Consider the following 26,244-nt stretch of genomic DNA (forward strand, 5'->3'; position numbering starts at 1 on the left):
TTGTCGTTCCTAACATGTCCTTCCAGTGTAAGCTCGTTTCACGGACCGCCCTCAAGAGCGCTCGTAATGAGGATGACGTCAGGGATTGATGTTGGGGGAATGTACGTCGCTACGAGGCATGTAAATTTCGTGTAAGTCCCTTAACAGCTTTTTGACAGTATCATAAGATTAACTCACAATCCGATACATACAGCTGGGCGAAATTGTTCTTCCCTAATTATTCCTCCCCACATTTGACGTGGACATTCCTCTGCGAATGTTCTTCTAGCAAAGAGCGTGGAACGAAGGTTTATGACTTGGTCATCGGTAGACACGAGCTGCGACCGTTCGATCGAGCGAGCGACGCAAAGGATTTGACTGGGTTCCTCAAGATTGAAGTTCCAGCTGCTGATGCATGGTTTAAGGAGGACGAGCCAATTTACGTCTGTCCCTAGGATCCTCAGAAGGTCAGTCTGTCTCCCCCAACCTCGTGTTTACAGTCGCACAATCGAGGGACTAAAATGGTTGCAACCCAAAGCACATAGACGTGCCACAAAATTTTCGCCAAACGCACATGTCGCTCGATAGTGTCGAGCTCACGAATCGCCCTCGTTTGGTTTTGAAATGGAGTTTTGCGTGAGGACGTATATCCCTCTCACCGATGCCCGCGTTGGTGTTCTCGGACCGTCCAATACGGCTACGGAGTGTTTTACATTTCATCAAGGATTCTCCGCTGGATTCTTGTTTTGACCTCGCGGGGTGATCATTTTTGACATCGTGTGACACCCCCTTATCGAATGCTGCGGAGGATATGGAAAGGGACTGGAATCAGACGATTTTGTTCAAGGTCTGTTTGTGGATGATGCGTGGTCGACGCCATTCTCAACATGCTATTCTGTTTCTATCCACAGCCGTACACAATGCACAATGCTACTTATTTCCCACCTCTCATCTCGACAGCATGCAACATACACCAATTGCATGATGGATTTAGCGTAGCGCGTGTTTTCATCAGGGTATCAGAGTGGCACTACCCACCACTACATTGTTCTCATTTCTGTGATATAACGGCCCGATAACCGGGTCAGGGGATCCTGAATTGCGCATGAGGCGATCGGTTCCCGGGACGGGAATTTGGGTAGGATGAGGAAAGCGGTGCATGCCGCATGGAATTAAGCCTTGAACTCTGAACGTTGAGAGTGTGCGTTGGCAGTCCGGAGAGATGTGAGTTGACTAGTAAGTATCGTTACTTTGTTGAATTTTTTTTTCATTTCTTCACTTGTGATGATGTGCCAACAGGCAGTGACTTGAGACTTAGCCGGGCCGCACTAATCGAGAACATCGTCGTCAATGTTTCATGGCATGAGCCTGTATGGCTTTAAGGCTTCCTGTCGTCACAAGGGCAACGCCCAGCCCGTGGTCTTCTTTTCTTCTAGTCCTTCTTATTTCTGTTTGTATTCTAGGCGTAGCGTTAGAGACCATGGACAGCTCTTCGATCGTTCCCAGACATTCCGGGTGTATGACTGCTTTGCAGTTTCACAACCAACACCTGCTTTGATTCACTCGAGCGACGCTGCGTTATATGTGCCTGATGGTGGTACTTATATCTAGCACGAACGCCATCATCATACATCCACCAAGTTCGCCTCTTACCTACACCCATTCTCTAACAGTATGACCGTTGTCTCAGATGACCCTAGTTGGTGGCCATTCATCAATTCATATCGTGTTGTAAGCTATTTTGTAGGTTCGTGGAAAACAGTCAGATGTCGCAGCTGATGTCTCAATCGAACCTTTGACTGTGGATTCGTAGTTGCCTCCTTTGTTGTGGTGACGTATGACTGGGGTGAGCACGATCATATTAAAGCAATGCTGACCACCTACTAATGTTTCCAGCACTTGCACTTGGACAAGAGGTATGTTGATGCCATGGTCGGAGCAGCTATCTCGCTAAGAATGGTTTTATAGGTAGAATTAGTCTGGGTGAGTGGAGTCTCATGTCAAAGGAACATCAATGAAAATGCACTTAATTCCAGAGGCAACGCTGGTCCCTGATGACAGTTCTGTATCTCGGTGTATGTAGCTTGCCTGTCATGATTATTATGTTGTGCTGACTTGAAAGTATCCTAGGTGCGCTACGTTGGAATCATATTTGCTGCGTATGTTCAGAAGACCTAACACTCGATGTTGTGCTGATTATCCGTCTCTCATAATCAGCTTGGACATGCTAGGTATGGCTCCTTAGTACATTAACTGTCTTTGCTTCTTTTGACCAACAGGATACAGGCAGTGTTCCGACAATCTCGGTGACAGATGCGGTGAGTCTTTTGCACCGATGTTGTTACTCCCCTTTAACCAGGGCGCTCTGTAGGGGTGAGTGTGTGACAAACTCCTTGGTTCACTATAATGACTGCTACAGATGTGAGTCTGTTTGGAGTGTGGAATCTATCAGAGGCTGATCACTGACTGCATTCGTTAGGCTGGATTCTGTACACCGTAATGGAGTGGATGAATGTTGTGGTATTTCCAATGCTATGTAGTGAGCTTTGCAGTTGCATGATCTCAGTGATATTGACGTTGAAACATCTTGCAAGTCATCATGATTACTCGGTTATATGCCATATATCAACGATCCAGAAAAATCCTGATATTTCTCATCGTCATCTTGACGACTGTCAACATTTTCAACGGAGTGGTCGCCATAATGATAACGATGCATATTTCAGGGGGTGCGCTTAATTGCGGATGACCAAAATGTACATGGGACTTATTGACGAATACCAGAGGAACTCATTCTCTCCGGCACCTATCAGTGCACGGCTGGCTACCCAGAAGATATACTACTTCTGGATTCAATTAGTTTGATACTCTCCACTGTGTGGGAGGTCCTCGCAATGTGTCTCGCAATCTGGATTGCTGTAAAACACTTCCATGAACTGCGACAACATTCAGCAGGAGGGATTATCGGGGATTGTTTTACGGCATTGATAAAAACTCACGTGATTTACTTTGCGAGGTGAGCTCATGCTGTGGATATGGTTCTCATTTCTGCTAAAGGATCGGACATACCAGCTTTGTTGCTCTTTCTTGCTTCAGCCTTATTCTTATTTTCTCTCCAACATTCTCAGCGGTATGTCAATATTTCACTGACCCCTGCATACGACCCTGGTTCATCATTTCTATAGGAATATTTCCTGGATAGTCAGATTTGTGCTGGGTGTCTTCAGGTTTTGACGGTCGTGCAGTCGTTCGTGGTAGGACCACGCCTGATCCTTGGTGTTAGAGAATATCACGCCAAGCTCGTGGCCGACCCCGATGCAGCACCTGGCATGACCTCAATCGCTTTCCAGGAGCACGTGCATATATCGACTGGCAGTGGTGTGTGACACAAGAGATGTTAACGATTGTATGTTTGGTTGTCTGTACACAGCAAGAATTTTTGTTTTTTTTGTCTCCCTTCCAAGCCTCGTTGCGGTACTTATTTAATTATTTGGTGTCCTGAAGTAGATTTCAAGGAGACAGGTCTGGGCAATATTTCCGTCGTAGTATTTATTCGAATTATTTTCTATCGGTCCCGTGCATGTCTGTGTGCCCATGAGGCATGATAGCTAGTGCACATGCGTGTAAACCAGTTGGCGTGAATCGGGAATGGGAGGTTGAACGTCGAATATCGAATGATGGTGTAGTACATAAATGATTCGTGGACATCCGATACAGAACCCTGGATGGGCGATCCGTAGGTTTTGGTGATCATAGTTGTGTAGATCAGCAAGGTATGAATTTGTTTGGTCATCCTCAGTTTGGTCAGCATGCCATGGGCCAACTGTTTGCAGAATCCAAGTTATGCATGCAACACCCACATCATTAATTTCATTTCTATCCACAGCCCCATGCACCCTTGGCACCACTTTTGTGGTCTTAGAGACCTGGTTTCTTTTTAGAGCGCAACTAGTCTGTGAGATGTACCCTCCCGTGTGAGTATGAGACCTCTCACCTCCTGTGGAGCTCTTGGTGCTCCTGTTACTCCTCTTGTCTCCATGGTGCTCTTTTGCGCTCTACAAAGAAATGAGGTCTCTAAGACTGTGGGAACGGGAGAAAAGTGGTGCCTGCCTATGTACCTAGGACCTCTCCAGTGAAGGCATGGGTATCAAACATTCCATCATTGATATTTGGATCAGGAAGGTATCTATCATATAACATGTGGCATACTACACTGTATCATACTAAAATGCATTGCAATGAAAAACATACACAGAAAAGACATGTGAGAAGAGGGTTGTCTCATTTGGATGTGGGAAGAACAAGGAGGGTTTGTGGGCTATGACACTCTCTGTTGGATGTGCATAGAATGACAAGCACCCATGGATGATTGGACTGTTGTTGTGTGGAGGATGTCCCAATCTTGATGATGATGCCATGGGCACCATAATTTCTGTGGGAGCATCCACAGGGAGCTGAGAGATCCATTTTTTCAGGAGTGCCACGAGCACTGCATGAGTTATACCAATGGGGGGGTTGCTTGGGTCACTGGCTGCTGCTAGAATTAGATGATGCCACTCCTGTATGATTTGACTGAATGGTGCGAAGAATGAAGTAGTTTTTTCCATCAATGACAAGTCATTGCGAGGTGCAAGCACATATCCCTGCTTTGCCAACCAGGGATCAGCGCCTGAGGTCTCAAATTTATCAACCCACAAGGGCCTCCTGCCCTCATCTTTCAGTGAAGCCACGTGGCCTGTTGAAGGTGGTCGCAAATTCAATGAAGATAAAAACAATGACTCCAGGTCATCACTTGCTGTGTGTTGGATTGTTGCACCCTTTGCAATACCCTCCCAGAGAAGATGAATTGACATATAGGGCCTAGTACCCTTCAGATAACACACTCAGCCATGTGCCATGCTATGAAAATTGTAAGTATCACTCACCATGCCCTCTGAAGGAACACTAACAGCGCCTTCTGCAATAATGTGAGCATGATCAAAGTCAATAAAATAACCTTGTCTGTCATGGATGATAAAATTATTTGGACTCAAGTCTCCAGTGGAGGACGTGACTTGCAAGCATTAAACTATGAGCTAAACACTGATGGGTCAGCCTCAGGATTCAATTTCAACACACTCGAGACTCACCTGAGACAAAGTCATGGAAGGCTCTCAACAGCTCAAGCTTCGAGGAGTAGAACACAAGTGGTTCTCTGCAGGGGGTCAACAGAAGGCACTGGTGGAATCTGCAAATAAACCCAGAGGTACAAACACCATGGGAAGCTCAAATATGATATGTGCAGTCCGGCTCCCCATTGTAGAGGACATCCCAATGGGCCACAAGCTTGACTACATTCGGGATTCCTTCAACCATCTTGAGAACAGTCACCTTGTGGTTTTTCTTGTCCTCGGTGACCCAACAGTCTTTGAGTGCGTACTCTGTCCCATCTGAGGTCTGAACACGATAACAAATTGTGCCACAAGAAAAGAAACCTTGGCTTCACCAAAGCACACTCATGATTGATAGATGGGATTTATCATGGTTTTCTATCCAGCCTATGGCATTCTCCCACAGATCGGCATGCGAGCCCTTGCAGGCAGGATCGCACATATGCATCATGGGATCATACCTGAGGTTGTTGGTGTGCACGAGCGTTAAGGTGTTTAAAACCTCAAGAAGATGCACAGGATTTTCAAGGATATTGACAGGGCATGAAATGATCAGACCTGAGCAGTCAAAGTAGTGAAGGCAAAGCAGGTTATTGGCAATAGTAAAGATCAAGATGAACTGGCACCAAGGTTGTTCTTGCATCAACAGGTACCCTTTAGTGCCGCTACCATAATACAAAGGTATGGAAGAGTCGAGTTCACTTTCTGTGTGCTCCATGCATGTGATAATATTGGACCATTGCAATGAGAGGTTGCATAGATTGCAATCCACCAGAATAACATCTGGCTTCTGTGCATTGGTGTCATCCAGGACGGGAGTATTACAGAATTGGGAGGACCAAATACACTTCAGTGGGCCACCAATAATGTTCATGGCACCAAAGGGGAATGCAGTGGAGGGATTTGGGAAAATTTTCTTGTACATTGCGTGCATGGCAGCTTGCATGATGTTGAAGAGGAGGGTCCACTTGCCCTCTGTTGTCACCGATGCCAAAGCCGCTTCTTGCTGGGGTGCTTGTTGTTGTATCCTTTGGCACCGAAGCTCTTGTTGGTTTCAGGTGTTGTGAAAGATGAATCCAATATCTCCACTTCTGTATCGGTCAATGTGGCCAATGCCATGCTCATCTGTGTGCGTGGTTGTGTCTTTTGCACCCTGCCTGCCTTTCATCCCTGTCCCTTCTGTACCTGCGCCTTCTTCTTCTGTTTTCTGGAGTCTACCAACAACTTTGGCTGGACATTCCTGTTATCAAACAGCCATTCTGCATTCGCGCCATGGCACGCAGCAGGTTGAAAGATAGACCCACTCTTAACCCTCTTCCCTCCTGGCCCAGACTTGAAATAGTAAATTTTGTTGAGAGATGCTGGAGTGAAATTAGTCTGTAAGATAAGGGTATCCATAACAGACTTGGCATCTTTGGGGAGTGATTTTTCTTCCCATAAGATGGTGCCAATGAATTCTTCCTCCAAGAGCTTATCCATAGCAATCTTGTTCCGAGGTTCAGGGAGTGCATTGCAGGTACTGACTGATCCATAGAGGCATTTATGATAAGAAGTTGTGCTCACTGGTTGTGGCAGTGGCATCATGGGAATGGTTGGTAGTCAAGCAGAGTAGTTGAATGGTTGAGAACATCTTGCTAATTTTGGAAACACTTCTGTGTGCCATGTATGGGTAGCATCATGTCATGAGTGACCTGGTTTAACACATCAACTAACCATATGTCATCTTGTATTCATATGCCAAAATGTAATTTTGCACAATTTTTTTCAATGATTATCCCACACACCAAATCAGACATGAATCATGGTGTATTTTCTACATGCAGCAAGTGATCAGAACATTGTACAAAAGCATAGTATCGAGACAACAGACACCTTGGATTTACCTTGGAATGGCGCCTCCTTCAGATGATCCTGGCACTGCATTGGCAATGGGACTCCTGCTCCCGCGATGCCCATCTGTCCAAGCCTCATGCTGATATGCATGCTGGTAGCCAACTTGACCTTCACAACCAGCTGGATGCATGTGTTCTCCACGGATGTCTGATGGGGGAGGTCCATGCGAATGGTCATCCAGAAGTTCATGGTCTGCATACCATGCATCACGATAATATGACCGCCTATTCCCACTGGCATCATGATAACCTGGGTTCTCATGGTGAGGAGCATAAGCATATCCTGGGTAAGGTTCACCATAGTCACCATAATACAAATATTCCCTCTGATAAGGGTACTCTCCTCCAGGTTGTGGTCACCTGGCATATGCATGCCGGCCCAAGTCTTCATGGTACATGTATGCACCATGTGGTGCATCACTGGGGTGATAATCATCATTGGGGAGTGCAGGAGAGCTGTCTCGATGAGTGCGCAGGTCACCATGAAGGTATCGAGTGTCGTGAGGCTCATGGGAGTGATTGTTGTGTGCCCCATGAGGGTCAACATGGTGAGGTTCTGGTGCATCAAGGTTAGAAATGACAGGGCTAGGACGAATATCCTCAGATGGGGCATGTGGTAGATTTTGTGGTAGTGGGGGAGGCACATCTTGGACATGGCCAGACTGTCCATTACCACCTGTGTGTTCAGCAGGAAGTTCGGTTTTACATGGGGAAGACAGCACTGCTGGAAGAATGGGTGCTTCAGTGACTTGCACAGAGGTTGAATGATCAACCGATGTCTCAGACTGCACAGCTCTGCTATTACTTTGTGAGTCTTCATCTTCTTGCAAGAGACGCATGGTCTTGGTGAGAGCAGATTGGCCTCCTTTAGTCACCAGGCGTGCACATCGCACTGGGCTTATCTTAGTAAATCTTCAGACATTTATGTAGAGAAAATACCTTTCACAATGTCAGGACATCCATCATGCAGGCGCATTGCTGCATTGTCTGTTTAATTATCAGTCAGGATCACTACTGAACTGAGATAGCTGTCAAGACTTACCTATAGCAGGTTGTAGTTGCTGTTCTTTTTCTCCTGAGAACCCTACTGTGAGAGGAGATGAGTGCCCTCCTTTGGCACAAGCCTTGCCTGTGGCTTTTGCACCTGGCTTGTTCTCAATGGCCATCTCCTCCTCTAACCCAATTGGTTGTACACGCTTCTTCATAGCTCGTACAACTCCGGTATCAAGCTTCTGTTTCCATGAATGTGAAAAATCACCATAGTTGGCATTATCCTCGCTATGGATTTCACCATTGGACAAGTTGAGAGGCTCCTCATCAGGCTTCTCGACACCATCTGTACTGGACAGAATTTATATGGGAGCTGGCACTGGTTTAGTAGGGAGTCACTTTGCAAGCTTAAATGGACGTGATGGAGGAGGTATGAGTACCTCAGGATGCAAGTTGGTTTTCCAGATGGTTGTCATGGTGTCTTTGGCCGCAATACCTGTAACATCATCCTGAGTGTGTGCTGACATGGGGACCTTTGGCTTCTTCTTCCTGGTAATGGCAGAGCTGGCTTGAAGGCATGGAGGGCCACCATAATCAAATGTTCCATTAACAAACATCCGCCTTGCATTTGGGAAAATAGAGTCTGCTGGAGGGGCCTCGCCAATGATGACAGGCTCCTTGGAGGCTATCACTGTGCCTGTCAAATTATTATGAGCTAAAGTGGTCTAATAAGTGTATTGGCACATACCTCCTATGGTTTTGGTTACCTTAACAATGCGCATCGTCTTTGCCTTGAACAAATGAGCAAGCACATTGACTTCATGTTGTGTCAGTCCCACAACACCTTTACTCTGTGAATTGATGTTATGAGATTCTCCTGGCATCAAACTCAAGTGCGCAGGATACTCCTCGATGCGTAGATGGTCGTTAGTGAGGGAACTAGGCATCAGGATCCACGGGAAAGGTCTGTCAGCAAACTTCCCACCAAGGTCTGCTGAGGAAAAAATGTCACGACCTCATAAAACCACAGGACGTGATGTGCTATGTACCAACTTGCTTGATGAGACCAGCCTTCAGTGATTTCAATGCATCCTTCTCCTTCTCTGACTTAGATGAGCTCACATCCAGGATCTCTATCGGCACCTGCTCTTGATCTCCTTCCATGCCCTTGAAAGCTGTTAAGGTTGCGTGCTCAAGGGGGTTGGATCACAAGGGCTTGGCCTCAGCTCGTACACTGTGCCCCTTTCCCAAGTATGTGCCCTTAATTTCTGGGGGCTAGAGCAGTTGTCTGGAGTTTCCAGGATTTGACTAGGGTGGACAATGGACGTCTGGATCTGAAATGTGAGATAAATCCAATGGACGTCCAGATATTACCTGGGCAAGCAAATAAGACTAATCCAGACAAAGTCCGGACTAGAAACTAACAGAGGATAGACTACCTTAAGGTAGAGTTGGAATTGTAGTCTAGGATGCAATCCTAAGACTCGGAATATGACAGGAGACTTGTCTCGAGTCCAGAGGACACAGGAATGAGCAGGAACTAAGATGATATTCGAACTGGAGTATTTCTGAGAGTTACAGGAGGTTTATATACTGTAGGTATCATATAGGAATCAGTCAGCAAACATAAAGGCTATGTATGAAGCATATGCAAAGTCTATTAGTAAGTAGGACAGATCACAAATAATGAACACTGGAAATGAAATGTATGTAACAGATCAATAATCAAAAGGGAAACATGGTTAACTGGAGTCCAGAGACAGGGGAAGTCTAAATGGGGTTGGGCGCTGATATAGGGTTTGGATTCTGGAAGGGAGATGAAGATAGATCAGATCATTTGAGACCCGGATCTCAGATCCAGATATCTGGAGAAGCGGATTTAGAGTTGAGAGTCTGGAATGGCATATGACAAAAGCCTGCTCCACAGCAGACAGCGAGATGGTGTTGTACACATGCGCTTTGATATGCCCAATGATGGCATCATCACTAGCTCAGCAGCACTTTTCGAAAAACTACAGAGGTGTTAATACATAAAATACTTTCAAGGAGGGTAACACTTACACCGCCAGCGTCAGGCATCGTGTGAACATGGCCTAGTGATGCATCTTCATTGACAATGTTACCACACATGATGATGGTGGCCTCGAACCCTTGCCTAGTAGCAGCTCCATCAAGCTACAGGTAAGGTACTCAACTTATCAGAAAATATTACAGAATCAGAATGAAATTACTCATGATACTTCCTACCCTCTTATAAAGTTTCTGGAATGATTAAGTGCATTGCACAATGGTTTGATTATCTGTCAGCATGTTGAGTTCTCTGTAGGTATCAAGGATGTCCTGATAAGTGTCTGGGTAGCTTTTCTTGAAGAGCTCATAGCACTGACAGTGAACACCAGTGCCTGTAAGATCAATATGTGGCACTGAGCAAAAAGCACACAGTATAAACAAATCACTTACTTGGTGTCATTGAACCATCCTGAGGAGGAGTGCCATCACCAAGCCTTACAAGTTCCTGGTGCATCCAGTCCTTGAAGTACCCTGTGTAAAGATTCCAGTAGTTGGTGCTATTGATCACTTGACCTTGACTCTTCATCCACAGGTTGATTACCTGGTAGGACAGCATATTCGTATTCTTTGCAGTATCATTGACAGTGGCATCCAAAGCAGCGCACCCTTCTTTGAGTGCAGAGTTTGTCTCTGATGAATGTCAACCAGCAATGGGAGCATTATCATCATCCATCATAACATCAGACCCAACTTGAGATATTCCAGTGGCTGATGGACTGAATGTGACTGCACAGTGACATGGCACACCAGCAGAAGGCGGAGCCAAAAGCTCGAAAGGCTTGAGGGGAGTTGGTGGGATGATATGTGTCATTGGAACAGCTCCTTGAGGTGGCAAAGAGTTTGCTGACACTATGGATGAAAAATTCCAGGGCCTGTCTGACCCATGCATATTGGGCTGCAAACCTCCCTGAGAGCTTGGGCCTGCAACTGTAGGCATGAGAAGTGGTGAGGTCAGTAACTGCAAATATGAAGCAAGTGGGCTAGGGGAGAGTCTGGGAGCCTCGTGTTCCATCAGAGGTGATGGCACATGGCCACAATGGCCAAACTCCAGACAGTATGGTGAGAAGGTTATAAGGAACCATGGAGTTTTGATCGAGAGCACCATACTGGGGCTGCTAGGTGAATATGTCCAAATTTTGAGGCATGACCGGCTGCAGCTGCTGGCTAGTGGGTGCCAATGTGCTGGAAAATAGATCTTGAGTCTGTGCAGGGCATTGAGGAGGCATGGCCTCAATGAAAGGAGAGTTGTGATGGCTGGGGTGCATTGACTCTAGCAGCAAGGACAAAGTCAGAAATCTGGAGAAAAGATCTTTGATAAGAATTACCAGATGCAAAGGTATTAGTGGTATAGTTGCTGGGAGTGCAGGCTGCTTGATGTCAGATAGCAGCATCCCTTGTGATACCAACGTTGTGTGATGTGGGCTTGATTTTGCTCTGTAGTCTTGATGGAGTGAGTTCTGTTGGTGGATCCTTGTATTGACCACCTCCGAACTGTTCCTGTGCATATCCTCCCTGCATGTATTTGGAATCCATAGCAGCAGGTGATAATGCAGGAAGGTACGTGGGAGGCGAGGATGCCTGGTCATTGGTAGGGTCAGAATAGTAGTCCAATAGATTAAGCTTCATGCCCTTTGCACAAGATCAGAAAAAATGGCACGTAGCAATGAAAATACTCACTGGAATTGCAGATCCAAAAGGTGGGTAAAAAAAAGGAGGGCACAACACCTCATACTTATATCAAAATTTAAGTGTGTGTGAAGGAAGTCCTTAATTTCGAGATTAAACAAGTTAGAAAAATGGAGGTCTAGAAGCAAACAATGTACCAGACATCATGGAGGTCCACTGAGGAGGGTGTAGATGGTGAATTGGTGAACCTCTGGAGGCTCCAGAGGCTCCAAAGGGGGCTTGGTATCAAATGGCTTCATGACTAAAGATTTCATTAATCCATGGCTAAAAATCTACTTCATGCCCAAGACAACACAATGTCAGAATTAGGTTAGTCCCAAAGTATGACCTACATACATCTGCTATCTACGTTTGATGATAGGATGGACTTTGATCAACATCTAAGGCACTTTGCACAGCAACTTTCACTGTCACTAGATTGCAACTCTGACTCATCCTCATCATTTGCACTGCCAGTCATGTCATTGTCCTCAGAACTGGATGGTCTCCCCTTGACAGAAGCGATGTGTGGGATAAGATCACTGATATGCACAGCAGATGGTTTTGGAACTGCTCGAGAAGCTTGACGAGGAGGTGGTCATGTGATTTCCACAATAACTTGGGTGTGACGATGAGAAGAAGGTAAAGAAGAAGGTAAACTAAGATGAGGAAGACCCTTTCTGTCGATTCGACCATCAGCAAATGCACGCCGCCCATGGAGTGCAAAGAGCAAGCTGAGGGGGCTTCTCCGATTATAACAGGGTCCTTTGAGATAGTGAGATGTGTACAAGCAGCATCGCTCTTCACTGCTCGAATGGTGAGGGTGCCTGCCTTGAGGTGGTTGACGAGATTGACACAATGGTGGTGGCTCAGATCATGGATGCCTTTGGTGCGAGAGAGAGAGGGGCGCAGCTCACCAGGTATCAAGGTATCATCAGGGTAATTGGTGAGGACATACCCGAGGCGAGCTAGTTCCTTTGGGAGAGTTTTCCAAGGGAAGTCAGCACTTGTGCGCCCATGGAGCATCCCACCAAGTGATGCTGAAATGATTTTTAGATAGGATGAATGTGTCATGATTAATCTTACCAGTAAGTGCCCTCATCCCACCCATAATACAAGGTATCCCATCAAGGTTCTTCCATTCTTCACTGAGGCAGGAGCCTCCAGAGACTTCAGTGGGTAGGGTGTCCTCTGTTGACACGGCTACATCGACAAGCTAGAAGCAGGTCAGTAATGTTTGAACATCCAATTAGACAACTACTCACAATCCAAGAAATAGAAAAAGATTGTGAATCTGTGAGCATGGCAGAATCAATGAGGCTGCAGGGTGAATTTGATGTGCTGTTGGTCATGGCCATCTTGCAGGAGGTAGTGCTTAGACAGTGTTTGAAAGTAGCACCAGCTCTAGATAACAATCAATTGATAATGCGCAGACCATGTGCGAGAGAAACCTTTGGAATGAGGAAAATTCTAGTAAGTTTGAGGAAGCTCAAAAATGTGAACTTTGAAGTTTGAAGGTATGCCACCACACTGGCAGTGGAGCTTTCCAGAAATGGTAACATGTAGTGCCTCCCAACTTAATGAAAAGGTGGGTGCCCTCTACATTCAGACATTTTCACTTCAGTTTGATGTGCATCAAGTCTCCAGGACACATGCCTACAGTAATAATGAGTTAACATTTCTGTTTAAAACATGCAGTTTTTTTGAGAGGCTCATTTTCTCGGTTATCAGAGCCTCCAAAGGCTGTCAGACTACAAGGGTGACATTAAAATAAAAATTACCCAGAACAAAGTCATTGCTTAACTACTACATTCATTAAATAATTCCCATCTCCAGTGTGTCGAGATTGAGAATGAGGCAATATAATGAATGTCGGTGAAGGTTCAACAGCTCTGCTATGCTGCAGAGCTAAAGTGTCATATCCCACAATCAGGACTCACATTCCATAATATTCCCACGCCTTCCAAGCCTATGTCCAGACCCCACTTCATATCCAACTCATTCCCAGATCCCCTTCTGCTGTGTGCTCCACACCTCAGTAGGATTGACTCCGCTCCAGATTTATCCCTGAGCTCCGGACCTCCAGATCCTCACTGCTAGCCTGATCCGTACCACCCTATCCTGTCCACCCTATGCGCACTCCATCCAGCAAGACATCCAGACTTCACCTTGTCTCAGATTCTGGACTATATCCACCTTCTCATATCCCAGTCCTGTATCCACCTTGTCTTCCGGATCCCCAGATCTCTGGACCTCCGGATATTAACTCTGGACCTATTCCCACCCTCTGTCTGATATCCTGCACCTATCCCCATTTAGACATCTCCGCCTTTCTGGCTTTTGGTTACCTCTTGTTCCATCTTGCTTATTGATCCTTGTACGAGTCTTCATCTCCGAGTTCATTTACTTATGTTCCGTCTTACTTACTAATGTGTTTCCACATGCTCATACATAGCCTTGCTCCTTTGCTTACTGATCCCCTCAGATATTGTTCAGTATATAACCCCTGTAGATACTCCTGTAGTTCCTTAGTTTGAATATCAACTTAGACTTGCCCAATCCTCTCTCAGACTTTGGTCCACCTAAGTCTGTCCTTCTCATCAGGCCTAGGGATTGATTCCCTAGGCTGGAGCTTTGCCTTTCCGGCACTTACCCTCTTTCCGGACTTAGGTCCAATCCCTGTTCTCTCTGACTCTACCTTAGGGTAGTCTACCTCTGTTTGCTTCTACATTGGACTTCGTCTGATGTAGCCCCTATTCCTTCCGGACCTCCCATCCCTTGTACCTCTGGGAATCCTGTCTTTTGGATGTTCCACCCTCCATACATTTGGACGTTCTGCCCTCCTAACCCTTGGACATCCTATCCCTCTGTACCTTTGGACGTTCCGTCCTCCTAACCCTCGGATGTCCTATCCCTCTGTACCTTCAGACATCCTGTCCTTCTGTCCTCTGTCCTCCGGACCTTTAGACCTCCCATCCTTCCATCCTGTTTCCTGTAGAAGTATTACCTTGCAGTGGGAACTCTCCTGAGCACTTCCTGTGTTCCTCTGGAACTCTCCCGCACTCCTCCGGACATTTCCTGTGCTCCTCCGGACTTCATCAGACCATCATCAGACCTCATATGAAATGAAGGGCCCATACTTGAGTAAGGGGCACAGTGTATGAGCTGTTGTGCACTGATGGATATGACAAAGACTGAGTGCAGTAGTTAGTAATATGGTAATGGGAATAGCCGGAACCAGAGAATATTTGTAAGCACAGCATGGAAGAAAGACAAGTCCAAAACATAGACTCACTGGATTGGATACTTAGGATAGCATATTGTAGTATATAAACTGTATGATTATTTACATTAGCAGAGAGTTGGAATAATATCTCAAGTCTCACCTTAACTTCTAAAGTCTCATAACCAGAGGTTATGAGCCCTGCCTCGACTATGAACAGTACCATGCTCCCCAGCTCCAGCTTCGCACTCTATAACATACCCCAGCTTGCCAAAGATGGCTTGAACTGGATAATGTATAAACAAAGAGCAAAAACGGTGATTGGCACCTGAGGTTTGATGTGGTACCTAGACAGTCAAGTAACCAAACCTGTCCCATATGCAATGAACATGAATGGACAAATGGTAAAGCCAGATGGCACTACACTGGCAACAGCTACCAAAATCAAGGAATTAGAGAAGAAAATTGATGAACATTATCAAAAGGACTCACTTGTTAGACAGCACATATTCAGCACAATCTCAGATTGGCTATTGCTGCATGTCCAGAATCTGGATGAAGTCTCAAAGATATGGGAAGAAATACGCACCATACACGAAGGCAAGACCAAACTGGTGCAAATAGATTTGCACTGTCAACTACAGGAAACTCAATGTGAGGAAGGAGGATATGTGAAAGCACACTTTGGAGAGTTGTACTGACTTCGCAAATCACTAGCGGGGATGGGAGTATCAATTGATGACAAAGATTTTTCAGCCATAATAATGGGATCTCTCCCAGAAACCTATAGGCCCCTACTCTCATCTGTTAATGCCACAGCTTGAATCTCGCAGAAGCCCCTTACCTCATATGAGCTGGTCAATGTTGTAACTGAAGAGTATGAACATCGACAACTAAACTGCTGTGCAAACACAACAATGGCTAGACACTTGTTAATGTGCCTAACCAAAAATATTGTTGTAGGTTGATGCTCTGCCTAGCTGCTACACTTGCAAGCAAGAACATTTGACCCTAAAGGGAATTGCTACTGAGAACGGCCAATGATACTAAAGACCCGAAAGTGCGCAGAGCGCAGGAACAAGTGCGCGGGTATGTAGAGTGCGGGAATGCGGAAGTGCAGTCAATGAGTGGTTGATGAGTGGTCGATGCGGAAGTGCAAGATGCTAGGGTAGGGAAGTCTTAAGGAATGGCGCAGGTAACAAGTGAGGGCAAGGGTATTGATTGCATGGGTAAGGAAAGTCAAGGTAAGGTGTCCAGGTATAAGGTAACCAATAGGGGCTAAAAAGCGCGCACTAATGGTGACTGCTCCTAAGTAAAACCTAAGGGAAGGAAATACTGCAGAAGGGAAGTAAATATGAAGTAGTCACTCTAGGCACTTTATACTAGCTAACCCTCTCGGAAATGGAAGGGACAGGACAGACAGGCAGTAGGAATATGTAAAGACATGTAATAAGACTGCAACACTTGTTACAACACACGAGGCAAGGCAAAATACATACCAATGAGGTAGGATGGACAATGGACTGACACGGGACATCTGTAAGGTAGTCTGAAGGCGCAGGAAATTGACCGCAGGTATGTGTGCAGCGCAGGAGTGAATGCATGGGTCCACAGAGCGCAGGAATACGCGTCCAGAGCAGGTTGAGTGCGGGAAAAGCGGTCGATGGTTTTGTAGCTTTCCATCACCTATATCAAAAGATGGCCATTGCAAGCCTAGTGGGAATATGATCATCACACCACGGAACATCGAAGAAAGCTGGAAACAGTGCTTTGTCAGCAAAGATGAGTGGAAAGAAGAATCACACCAGAGATAGCACTAACAAGGACATTACGTGCTACAATTGCAATCACAAAGGCCATTATAAGACCGATTGTTGGAGACCTGGAGGTGGAAAGGAAGGTCAGGGACCGAAACAGAGAAAAGGAGGAAGTATGCACAGGCAAGGTGCAAACACAGCAACCAAAGATGAAAGCACAAAGGAATATGCTTTTGCTTCGTCAGATATGGTTGCGATAGCAAAGCAACTAGATGTGCCTGTTGAAAAATGCAGGGCAATCATAGATTCCAGCACTACTTCCCATTTCTGCCCTGATCACTTAAAGTTCTTAACTTTTGCCCCAATCGAAGGACAGAAAGTGCATACGGCCAATGGATCTACAATCAATGCTATAGGATGAGGAGATGTCAGCATAGATCTACCACTAGGGGATAAAAGAACAAGCATTACACTCAAGAATGCACTATACATGCCAAAGATGGCCTTCACCCTGATATCAACCAACCACATTGCAGCAGCAGGATTTTCTATCCTCTTTGAAGATAAACTTTGCAAAAAAATGTCACCTGCTCCCAAACAAAGGATCATAGCAGCTATTCTGCAAGTAGACAGACTCTATAGCATCATTTCTCAAAATCAGCAATGCGCAAATGTTGCAAGAACCAAACACACCATATATGAACTCCATAGTGCCCTAGGACACATCTCGCAAACAGCATTACTCAATGCTGTAAAGAAGAATATCATTGGAGGAATAAACCTTGATATTGGTTCAAAACCAGAATATTGTGAAACCTGCACAAAAGCGAAAGCAACCCATCAGCCATTTCCTGAAGAATCAAAGACAAGAGCACATACCTACAGAGATTTGGTCCACACAGACCTATGGGGACCTGTGCAGACTGCAACTATAGGCAGATGTCTGTATTACATCAGTTTCACTGATGATTACAGCAGGGAGACAAAGATAGAATTTTTGAAGAAGAAGAGCAAAGCACTTACCGCATTCAAGCACTACGAGGCTTATGTAACCCGTCAACATGGTGCACGTCTACACAAAATCCATTCAGATTGAGGGGGAGAATACCTTAGTAAAGAGTTTGATGAATATCTTCAAGAGAAGGGAATACAACATCAACTTATGGTTCATGACTTGCCTCAACAGAACAGTGTAGCAGAATGACTTAATAGGACCCTGGTCGAACATGCACAGGCCATGTTGATCACAAAGGATCTTCCAAAATTCCTATGGGCCAAAGCTATCAATTATGCCACTTGGTTAAAGAATCGCTTACCATCTTGTGCGATCCCCGGGCACACCTTGTATGAATTAATGCATAAGGCTAAACCAAGTTTAGTGGCAGCGCATGAATTCGGAGCATGATTGTATGTGCACTCACCGGATAATGGGAAACTTGAAGCTAGGGCCAAAGAGGCATTATTTGTGGGAGTGGATGAAGACAGCAAAGGTTACAGGACATACTGGCCTGGAAAACGACGAGTATCTATTGAATGGAACATTAGTTTTGTCCCACCAGGTGTCAGTATTGAGGATGACATACTGGACAAGGGGGAGTCCAGGCAGACAGTCCCAACAAATAACCTCCAGAACATCACACTGACAATGCAACTCCAACTCGAAGCACACAGCCACTTCCTCTGCCAACAGCACCAAGAGCCACTTGAGTGTGACCTCCTGCAGGTTACTACAAAGCCTTACATGAGGGGGAGATAGCAGCAGCATCAATCAAGAACTTACCAGATGACAGCCAATCACATTCTTTCACACATCACACTATAGCAGCTGTGGAACGAGAACCAACATTGAGAGAAGCGCTTAGTGGACCAGATGCGGAGGAACGGCAACAAGCCATAGACTATGAGATAGGTCAATTGGAGAAACTTGGAACATGGGAAATAGTAGACCCACCTAGAGGCATGAACATAATACCCTGTCATTTTGTCCTAGCGATGAAATGAGGACCTGACAGAGAGAAAGTAAAGCTCCGAGCATGCCTAGTAGTGAATGGTCAGCGACAAGAGTATGGAGTCGACTATCAAGAGACATTCGCACCTACATCAAAAATGACCACTATACGAATGGTCCTATCAATGGCTGCAAAGAACAATTGGGAAATACACCAGGTAGACATCAAGAGTGCTTACCTCAATGCCACGCTCAGGGACGATATTTACATGCATGCACCACCTGGATATTTGGAGCCAGAAGACCACGGAAAAGTTTTGAAACTGCTGCGAAGTCTCTACAGACTAAAGCAGGCAGGTTTCAAATGGTCCGAGGAGCTAGAAGAATTCTTCCTCAAAGTGGGATACACACATTTGCAAGTTGACCAGGTGGTGTATTTCCGGCACCAAGATGAAGAACACACTGTCATAACAGTATCCGTCGACGACATGGCAGTCACGTCGAAACATCTGAAACACATCCTTAACTTCAAAGATCAGCTTCGAAAATGCTTCGAAATCACAGATATAGGAGAACTCACTTGGTTGCTGGGACTCAAGGTAGAAAGGGACTGAAAGGAGCAAACAATCACGCTATCCCAAGAGGCATACATTAACACTGTCATCGAATGTTTCTGTCTTGAAGGAGCCAAACCGGCCCAGACACCAATGGAAACAGGTGTAAGCCTAGGAGAGGATCATCTGCCAGGCACCCAATCTGAAATATCCAAAGACGTACCTTACCAGAGAGCAGTAGGCTCACTGATGTATGCAGCAATGAGCATGCAGCCGGATATAGCATTCTCCATGGCGATACTCTCACAATTTATGCAAGAGCTGGCAAAGCCGCACTGGGAAGCAGTGAAACGTGTTATTCGCTACCTGAAGGGGACAAGAAACGCGAAACTCACCTTAGGAGCCAAGAATGGAGATCTCGAGGCATACGTAGATGCAGATTGGGCAAGCCAAGCACATAGGCACTCAATATCAGGATACATTGTCCTACTGCATGGGTCGCCGGTAGCATGGAGTGCTCAAAAGCAAATGTTAATCGCGTTATCAACAGTGGAAGCAGAATATATCACCTTAACATCTGTGACAAAAGAGGTACAATATCTTCAATCATTATTGAAGGAATTATACAAAAGGAAAGACACACCCATTATTGTCCACTGTGACAACCAAGGCGCCATCATGCTCGCATCCAACAACAAGTTCCACACTCACACAAAGCATATCAACATCCGCTATCATTTTGTTCGCTCAGTGATCGAAAACAGAATCATAACACTGCAATACATACCTTCAGATGAAAACCTTGCAGATGTTTTCACCAAGGCATTGCCAAAACCACACATAGAAAGATTATGAGAAGGAATGAGCGTGAGTTGCGCTTGAGGGGGAGTGTTGTGCACTGATGGATATGACGAAGACTGAGCGCAGTAGTTAGTAATACAGTAATGGGAATAGCTGGAACCAGAGAATATTTGTAAGCACAGCATGGAAGAAAGACAAGTCCGAAACATAGACTCACCGGATTGGATACTTAGGATTAGCATATCATAGTATATAAACTGTACAATTATTTACATTAGCAGAGAGTCGGAATAATATCTCAAGTCTCACCTTAACTTCTAAAGTCTCATAACCAGATGAGCTGAGGCCAAGCCCCTCTGAGTCAGTCTCTCTCTCCTTTGAGCATGGTTCTTAACATAAAGAAAGAAAGAAGCCTCTACCTCTGGGGTGAGAGGAAGGCTACTGACTCTCTAGATGTTGGTTGAAGTGTGCCAGGCAATATGTTTGACCCTTAAGGGAAGCAAATAAAGCAAATATCCACAAAGTGACACTGGGTCAACTCTGGTGAAGCGCATGCGCGGGAATATGGAGCGCATAGGAGCGCAAAGCGTGGGAATAAGGCGCAAGCTGTGTGCTAATGTGTAAAGAACTAGTGAATGGCATGAAGACGTAAACTGGGACTGCTGAATGGTGACTGATGCTGATGGACTGTTGCTGAGGGCTAGGGCAATGATTGAAGCATGCTAACTGAAGATGATGATTCTCACTATGAGATACTAAGTGACATGATGGTGGTTGGTGTATTCTGTGGTGGTGGTTGTTGGTGTCTGTGGTATGGTACCTGTATGAAAACTTCCTAGGCAACAGGTACACTGTGCCTAGGCGCACTCCCAGGGCTTGGAAGCGAATAGGGAGCACTCTATGTATGTAAAATGATGTAACTAAGGGTCCATGATGAAATCATGTATTATACAATGCTAAATATGGTCTGATATGAGAATAAACAGGAAAGGACTCACTAGGGAAGTGGTTGGACGATGGATGGATGCTCTGGGATGCTGCGCAACAAAGTGCGACCAAGCGTGGGAAGAGCGCACTAAGCACATGTGCAGGAATGCATCGCATAATGCAGGAAAGTCATAGATGGTGAGTCGTACACTATACCAATCATTGTGAGTTGTAATATGGGCAATATACACCTAGAGGAATCTTGTTCCCTACATTGGAAGCTCTCCATATCATCCTCTTGCAATCCTGTAAGATGAAAACCTTGTAAGACTGCCATAATCTCAGCTAGCATCCAAACTCCACAGTCATAACTGTTCGTCTGCCAAGGTTCAAGCTGGAAAAATGTAGTTAGTAAGGACTGAGATTTCATAACCAATAAATTTACAATAAGTGGATGAGCTACCCATTCTCCAAGATCAAGTGATACTGCAGGGTGGTGTCAATGAGCAATAGATAGTAGATGAGACACAAGTGTCATAATAGCCTATGTGGATAACGTCAGTATTCCTGCATATACTATAATAATGCACTCACCTTGATGTCATGTTGCCAAGGGCGCTCCTCAGCTAAACTGTCAAAAAGATAGAATTTCCTGGAGGAGCAATGGATAACACAGAGTACCCAATGACCGACAGGAACTGGCCAATGAATGGGCAATATCCATACTTCCTTCTCCCAATAACATGTCCACAAAGTTTGATGCCAGAGGATCTCATCAGGTGCATTGTATCGAATACGTGGGAGGTCATGAGTAGAGAGAATGGCAGTGTGCTGCGCAGCATGTGTGGACATGTAGGCATCATGCAGCAAGATTGCACATCTGTTGAGACACACATCATTGAGGCATGCAGTAGGGGAACCAAGGAAGGAGATATCCCTTGGATTGAATACTCGTTCCAGGAAGCCATGCCGAGAGGGCCATATCTTAGCTGTACCTGACCCTTGCGCAGCAAAACTCAGATCCTTGTAGGGCACAGGTGATTCATCAACTTGAAGTATCTATCCATAGTTTCAAAAGAGCAAAGAAAATGGAAGATGGTGGCATACCTCTGGAATTGCCCAACAAATGGTAATGCTGGCTTTTCTCACATCGCCAATATCTTCTGTATCTTTGTTAGCAGTGGCATCCTCTTCAAGGAAATCAGCAAATGTAATTTGATATGCATTGACATCTGATGGCCCTGCTTTGAAGTCTGGGATGTCATCATCTTGGTGATCAATTTCCAGTGTTAATGCATCATTAATCAAACTGAGGTTGGCTTCACTGGTTGCACCTCCTGTAAGTGTCTTCATGACATCTGAAGCTTCTCTAGCATGACTAGAAAAGCGAGCTGCAGAAGCAAATGGATTTACCAAGCGTGATTTTAGCTGAAGAAAGTGGTCTCAGCAGGTTTGGAGCAAGAATATCAATGGTTGGTCTATTGAGATTGTCAGAAAATGGCAGAATGAAGCACTGGAATCACTTACTTGCATCAGAAGAAAGCGCAAGCTCTAAAGCAGAGAGCTCATCTCCAAAATAAGAGCACAGGTTGTCAGCTTCAATACTGAGACACTGCTGTTCCTCTTGACATCGATCATGTTTGAGGAGGGCATGGATTCCATCTCTCACGTCCAAATCATTCAACCAGCGTGGTATGTCTCCTGCAGAGGGCATAATCCAGACATCCTCCATTAGGGTCTGGTCATTGTGCAAATCTGCAAGTTTGGTCGGAAGTGCTGTTGGAAGTGGTATCCCCCATGAAGGGTCATAGAGGCTGTCTAGGCACTCACAATAAGAGTTGAACTTACGAATAGCAGTCATCAGTGCTGGTTGTCTCTTTGCTATTGCTTTATGAGTTTGTTGATGAAGCTTTGTGCCTGATATGTTGGAATTAGTTTGAAAGTAAAATGATTGATTTGATTAGGTCTTACCCAAAGCTTGCTGAGCCCCACCAACTGCCCTGTCCAGTTTATCCCACTTGAAAAAACTACCAATTGCACATTTGTGTATATTGATCTTGAGGTCACATGCCATCAGAAGGGTATGGACGAAATCCAGATTGACACCTTGAAGCTCTGGAAACCTGTCCTGAATGTTGAGTGAAGCATAGAGCACTTTGACCTTCTCCATTAAACATTGGTGGCCCCTCTCTAAACCATCAAGAGCAACCATGGTGTTATCCAATGCTGCCTCCCTTTTGAGCATGGTGCAGGTGGTCTGCAAGGCCTGATCTGAAGTGACCATATCAGCCTGTAAAGCAAGAACTGTATCCAGTTCTTTTTTGAGACATGCAGGAGCATCTGATAAGAAGCCAGTCAGCAAATAACGAAAGTGCAAATATGTATGACTTACAAGCATAAATAGATAGTTGCAAATGTCATTGGTCAGCCCACAATGACTGTTAGAGACACCACAGGTAGCGAGGATGTCCTGTGTGGCATTTGTTTGAGTCTTAATGCCACGAATTCATCACTTGACCCAATCACTGAGGTCTGTGCGCATTTCAGCTCCGATGGTGGCTGCCTGGCAGTCTATAAGCCATAGACGTCGCTGATGCTAAAGCATGCCAGAATGAATATGTGAAGTTGTGTGAAAAGGAGATGTACTGACTGATGATGAACGCTGAATACCAATCAGACGCACAAGTTGTGACCAAAGTTGCTTGGTGCCTTCTCCATCTGATAAACCGAGTCCACTGCACATACGGGGATTGTAGATAAGCTGGCATCCCCACTTGTGTCCATAGGCATGCATAGCCGTCATTGCAAAGCAGAGGCATGAAGTAATAGAAGTGTCTAGAATGTCATACTGCAAGTTGTTACTAGGTGAATACACAATGAATGATTGAAAAGCATACCTGTGAAAGCAAACGAGATAGTACACAGCCAACATCATACAAAGTAATGACTGTTGCATTGGTAGGAAGAAGTGAGAACAGATGTTCTAATAAGGCGACAGCATATTTCTGCTGCTCACCAGGTGTATCAATGTTTGCAAAGAATAGGGGGATATCATGGTGGCAAATGAGCACCATCAAACCAGTGTCGTCGAAACTATCCATAGCAGCCTTCTGCTTTTTGCCATCAGCAGCTTCATATGAGTTCTTGCACTGGTCGATGACCTCATTAGGTATGAGATTTGGTGCCCATGTCATAGCAGGGCACTTCCGTTTCTTGACTATTTGAGAGCCAACTAAATTGACATACATCTTTGGTAAGAAATATGATGGTTTGTAGAAGCAAGGGCAGTCACCAGCTGAGCACTGGTGACAATGATGAAAGTTTCCATCTGTAGTGATGTGAATATCGCCTCCTCGATCAAGTGCTCAGCCATACATCACTCCTGCAAAACAAGCAGGACAGTGCTCAACAAGAATTGATGCGCAACACTCCCTGTGTAAGAGAGATGCTTGAGGGTCGTGAGAGGTCGTTGGAGGGTCGTGAGAGGTCATTGAAGGGACACAAGAGGTCATTGGAGGACTATGAGAGGTTGTTGGAGGGCTATGAGAGGTTGTTGACAGATAGGGAGGTGAGGGCTCATAAGCAGCATGGATCTTGTCATGAGCTTGCTGAATTGTGCCTTTGATCTTTCGCTCCACCTCAATCTGAAGGATATCATACCACTGAACTGCACTTCCAAGACTCTTTCTGAAGAGTTCCTGGATGGTGTATCCCTGTAACTCACGGTAAGCATTATCACAAGCATCAGAAGCATATGCTTACATGCAAGTCTGTTAATTGGAACCCTCAGCAAGTGTAATGAGTTTTCAATGCAGCTGTGAGTGCATTTACTGTGTCACATGAACATTCAAACAGTGCTCAATAAAAGGAAAGCAATTCTATAGACACTGCCATCCTTGGCTGCATGGGTGCAGTGGGGAATAAACCATGGCAAATAAGGACTTGTGGGAGTGTGGAGCAATTGCAGCTCAGGATGTCGGTTGAGACAAATCCTAAAGTTAAGTCAAGCTAGGCCCTCAATGACAAGAAGCCTGGATACACTTATGGTCAAAGAAGAGGCAAACAATGGTTGTGCACTTTTGAGCACATGAACTAGTAACATATGCGGATATGATAGGATGCGACTTCTCAAGTGGTTGTCTGAAAGTTCTTGCAAGATAAGTTAAGAGAGGTTCGATTAAGGTGGGGATAACTCCTGTCCAATTTCCATAGAGCTTGTGTGATGTCTTGTCAGGAAGGATACAGCATTGGGACTCAATTGGTCGTGTCTTGTCGCACTGATTCAGAAAGGGTGATGTTGAAGTTCTGGTTTAGCATGATCCAATTCATACACCCATTTGTCACCATCGTTTAATTGGTCTATAGTCATGTCAATGTAAGAACTGGTTGAATTGAGTGCAGGGGTAGTGGTTGGCTCTGTTGAACTTGCATTGATGAGTGCTTCCATGCATAGGGCAAGTTTGCGACATTTGATATCTGCACCAGGGATAATGATGAAGGTTTGAGTTTTTCTCTTGTCTTGAGACTTGCAGGGACTAACAGAATGCCTCCCAAGCCCCTGGCTGGAGGCTAGCACTGACACTTGGTCTGCACGACGCATTATTGCTGGGGAGTGGTGAATGGGTGAATGTCAGAATGCTAGTACATAGACTCAAACTGTATTTAACATTATGCGCATACTGAGACCACATGGAATCGTCGTGGATGCAGCATGGTGCCTCATGGTACTTAGCCTATCACAAAACAAAGTGGGTGGGTAGGGAGGTGCCCAGAAATGCGAGAGCATTAAATGGTGGATTGAGTAGTACTAGGATATTGAGAGGGCTATGGTAGAGGGGCGCAGGGAGGTGCTGGAGGCCTGTGAAGGAATACAAGAGCATGAACTATAATTAGATGGCGGGAGGGTGGGTCTTGGAGACTAGTTTCCCACAACATAGAAACCAGGTCTCTTAGACCCTTTATAGGTCCCGAAAAGTACTGCCTGAGGTGGCCCCGCAGGTACAAAAACCCACACCTCAACTAGGATGTCTCTGGCTATGCAAACTAATGCCTGTCACTACCACACTAACTCCATGATGCAGATCGAAGATTTTGCACTCATGATTGTTGGCAACATTATGATATGAAAGTCCAATAACTGAGGCAGAGAGCAAGAAGGTGCTCATGAAGAGACAGATGGCCCAAGGACAAGGAGCAGGGATAGTAGATATTGAGATATGTGCTCACACATGGGTAGAACATGAGTTATCTGTTTGCTTCATGTAGATCTCATCTATTTTTATCATAAC

The 26,244-nt window shown here is 45.3% G+C and overlaps 4 protein-coding genes across 4 annotated transcripts; 1 reads left to right on the forward strand and 3 right to left on the reverse strand.

The window, feature by feature from the left end:
* Positions 1–66: 66 nt before the first annotated feature.
* On the forward strand, positions 67–434 carry BJ212DRAFT_1485030 (uncharacterized protein; the record flags this gene model as incomplete). The annotated part of the gene is made up of 2 exons (XM_041340913.1): positions 67–131; positions 194–434. The coding sequence occupies 2 exons, from the start codon at positions 67–69 to the stop codon at positions 432–434; spliced, it is 306 nt and encodes a 101-aa protein (XP_041188615.1).
* A 3,110-nt stretch (positions 435–3,544) lies between these two features.
* On the reverse strand, positions 3,545–8,958 carry BJ212DRAFT_1303017 (uncharacterized protein; the record flags this gene model as incomplete). Its single annotated transcript, XM_041333352.1, has 19 exons — positions 3,545–3,802; positions 3,840–3,905; positions 3,974–4,059; positions 4,098–4,165; positions 4,231–4,714; positions 4,863–4,878; positions 4,905–4,936; positions 5,109–5,206; positions 5,233–5,309; positions 5,350–5,415; positions 5,591–5,631; positions 5,688–6,171; positions 6,315–6,652; positions 7,013–7,381; positions 7,428–7,913; positions 7,961–8,008; positions 8,064–8,362; positions 8,411–8,708; positions 8,760–8,958. 19 exons carry the CDS (start codon positions 8,956–8,958, stop codon positions 3,545–3,547), a joined length of 3,813 nt encoding a protein of 1,270 aa, XP_041188616.1.
* A 1,044-nt stretch (positions 8,959–10,002) lies between these two features.
* Positions 10,003–13,104, reverse strand: BJ212DRAFT_1303018 (uncharacterized protein; the record flags this gene model as incomplete). The annotated part of the gene is made up of 13 exons (XM_041333353.1): positions 10,003–10,023; positions 10,073–10,186; positions 10,298–10,413; positions 10,472–10,711; positions 10,829–10,930; positions 10,985–11,008; positions 11,485–11,710; positions 11,759–11,812; positions 11,956–12,008; positions 12,176–12,257; positions 12,290–12,786; positions 12,833–12,962; positions 13,012–13,104. 13 exons carry the CDS (start codon positions 13,102–13,104, stop codon positions 10,003–10,005), a joined length of 1,752 nt encoding a protein of 583 aa, XP_041188617.1.
* Positions 13,105–24,972: 11,868 nt separating this feature from the next.
* BJ212DRAFT_1280853 (uncharacterized protein) lies at positions 24,973–25,194 on the reverse strand (the record flags this gene model as incomplete). Its single annotated transcript, XM_041331580.1, has 1 exon — positions 24,973–25,194. A coding segment is annotated over one exon (222 nt), but the record flags the coding sequence as incomplete, so codon positions are not given.
* Between the last annotated feature and the right edge of the window lie 1,050 nt (positions 25,195–26,244).

This window comes from Suillus subaureus (genome assembly GCF_016647635.1).
Source record: "Suillus subaureus strain MN1 chromosome Unknown BJ212scaffold_38, whole genome shotgun sequence".
NCBI lineage: Eukaryota > Fungi > Basidiomycota > Agaricomycetes > Boletales > Suillaceae > Suillus > Suillus subaureus.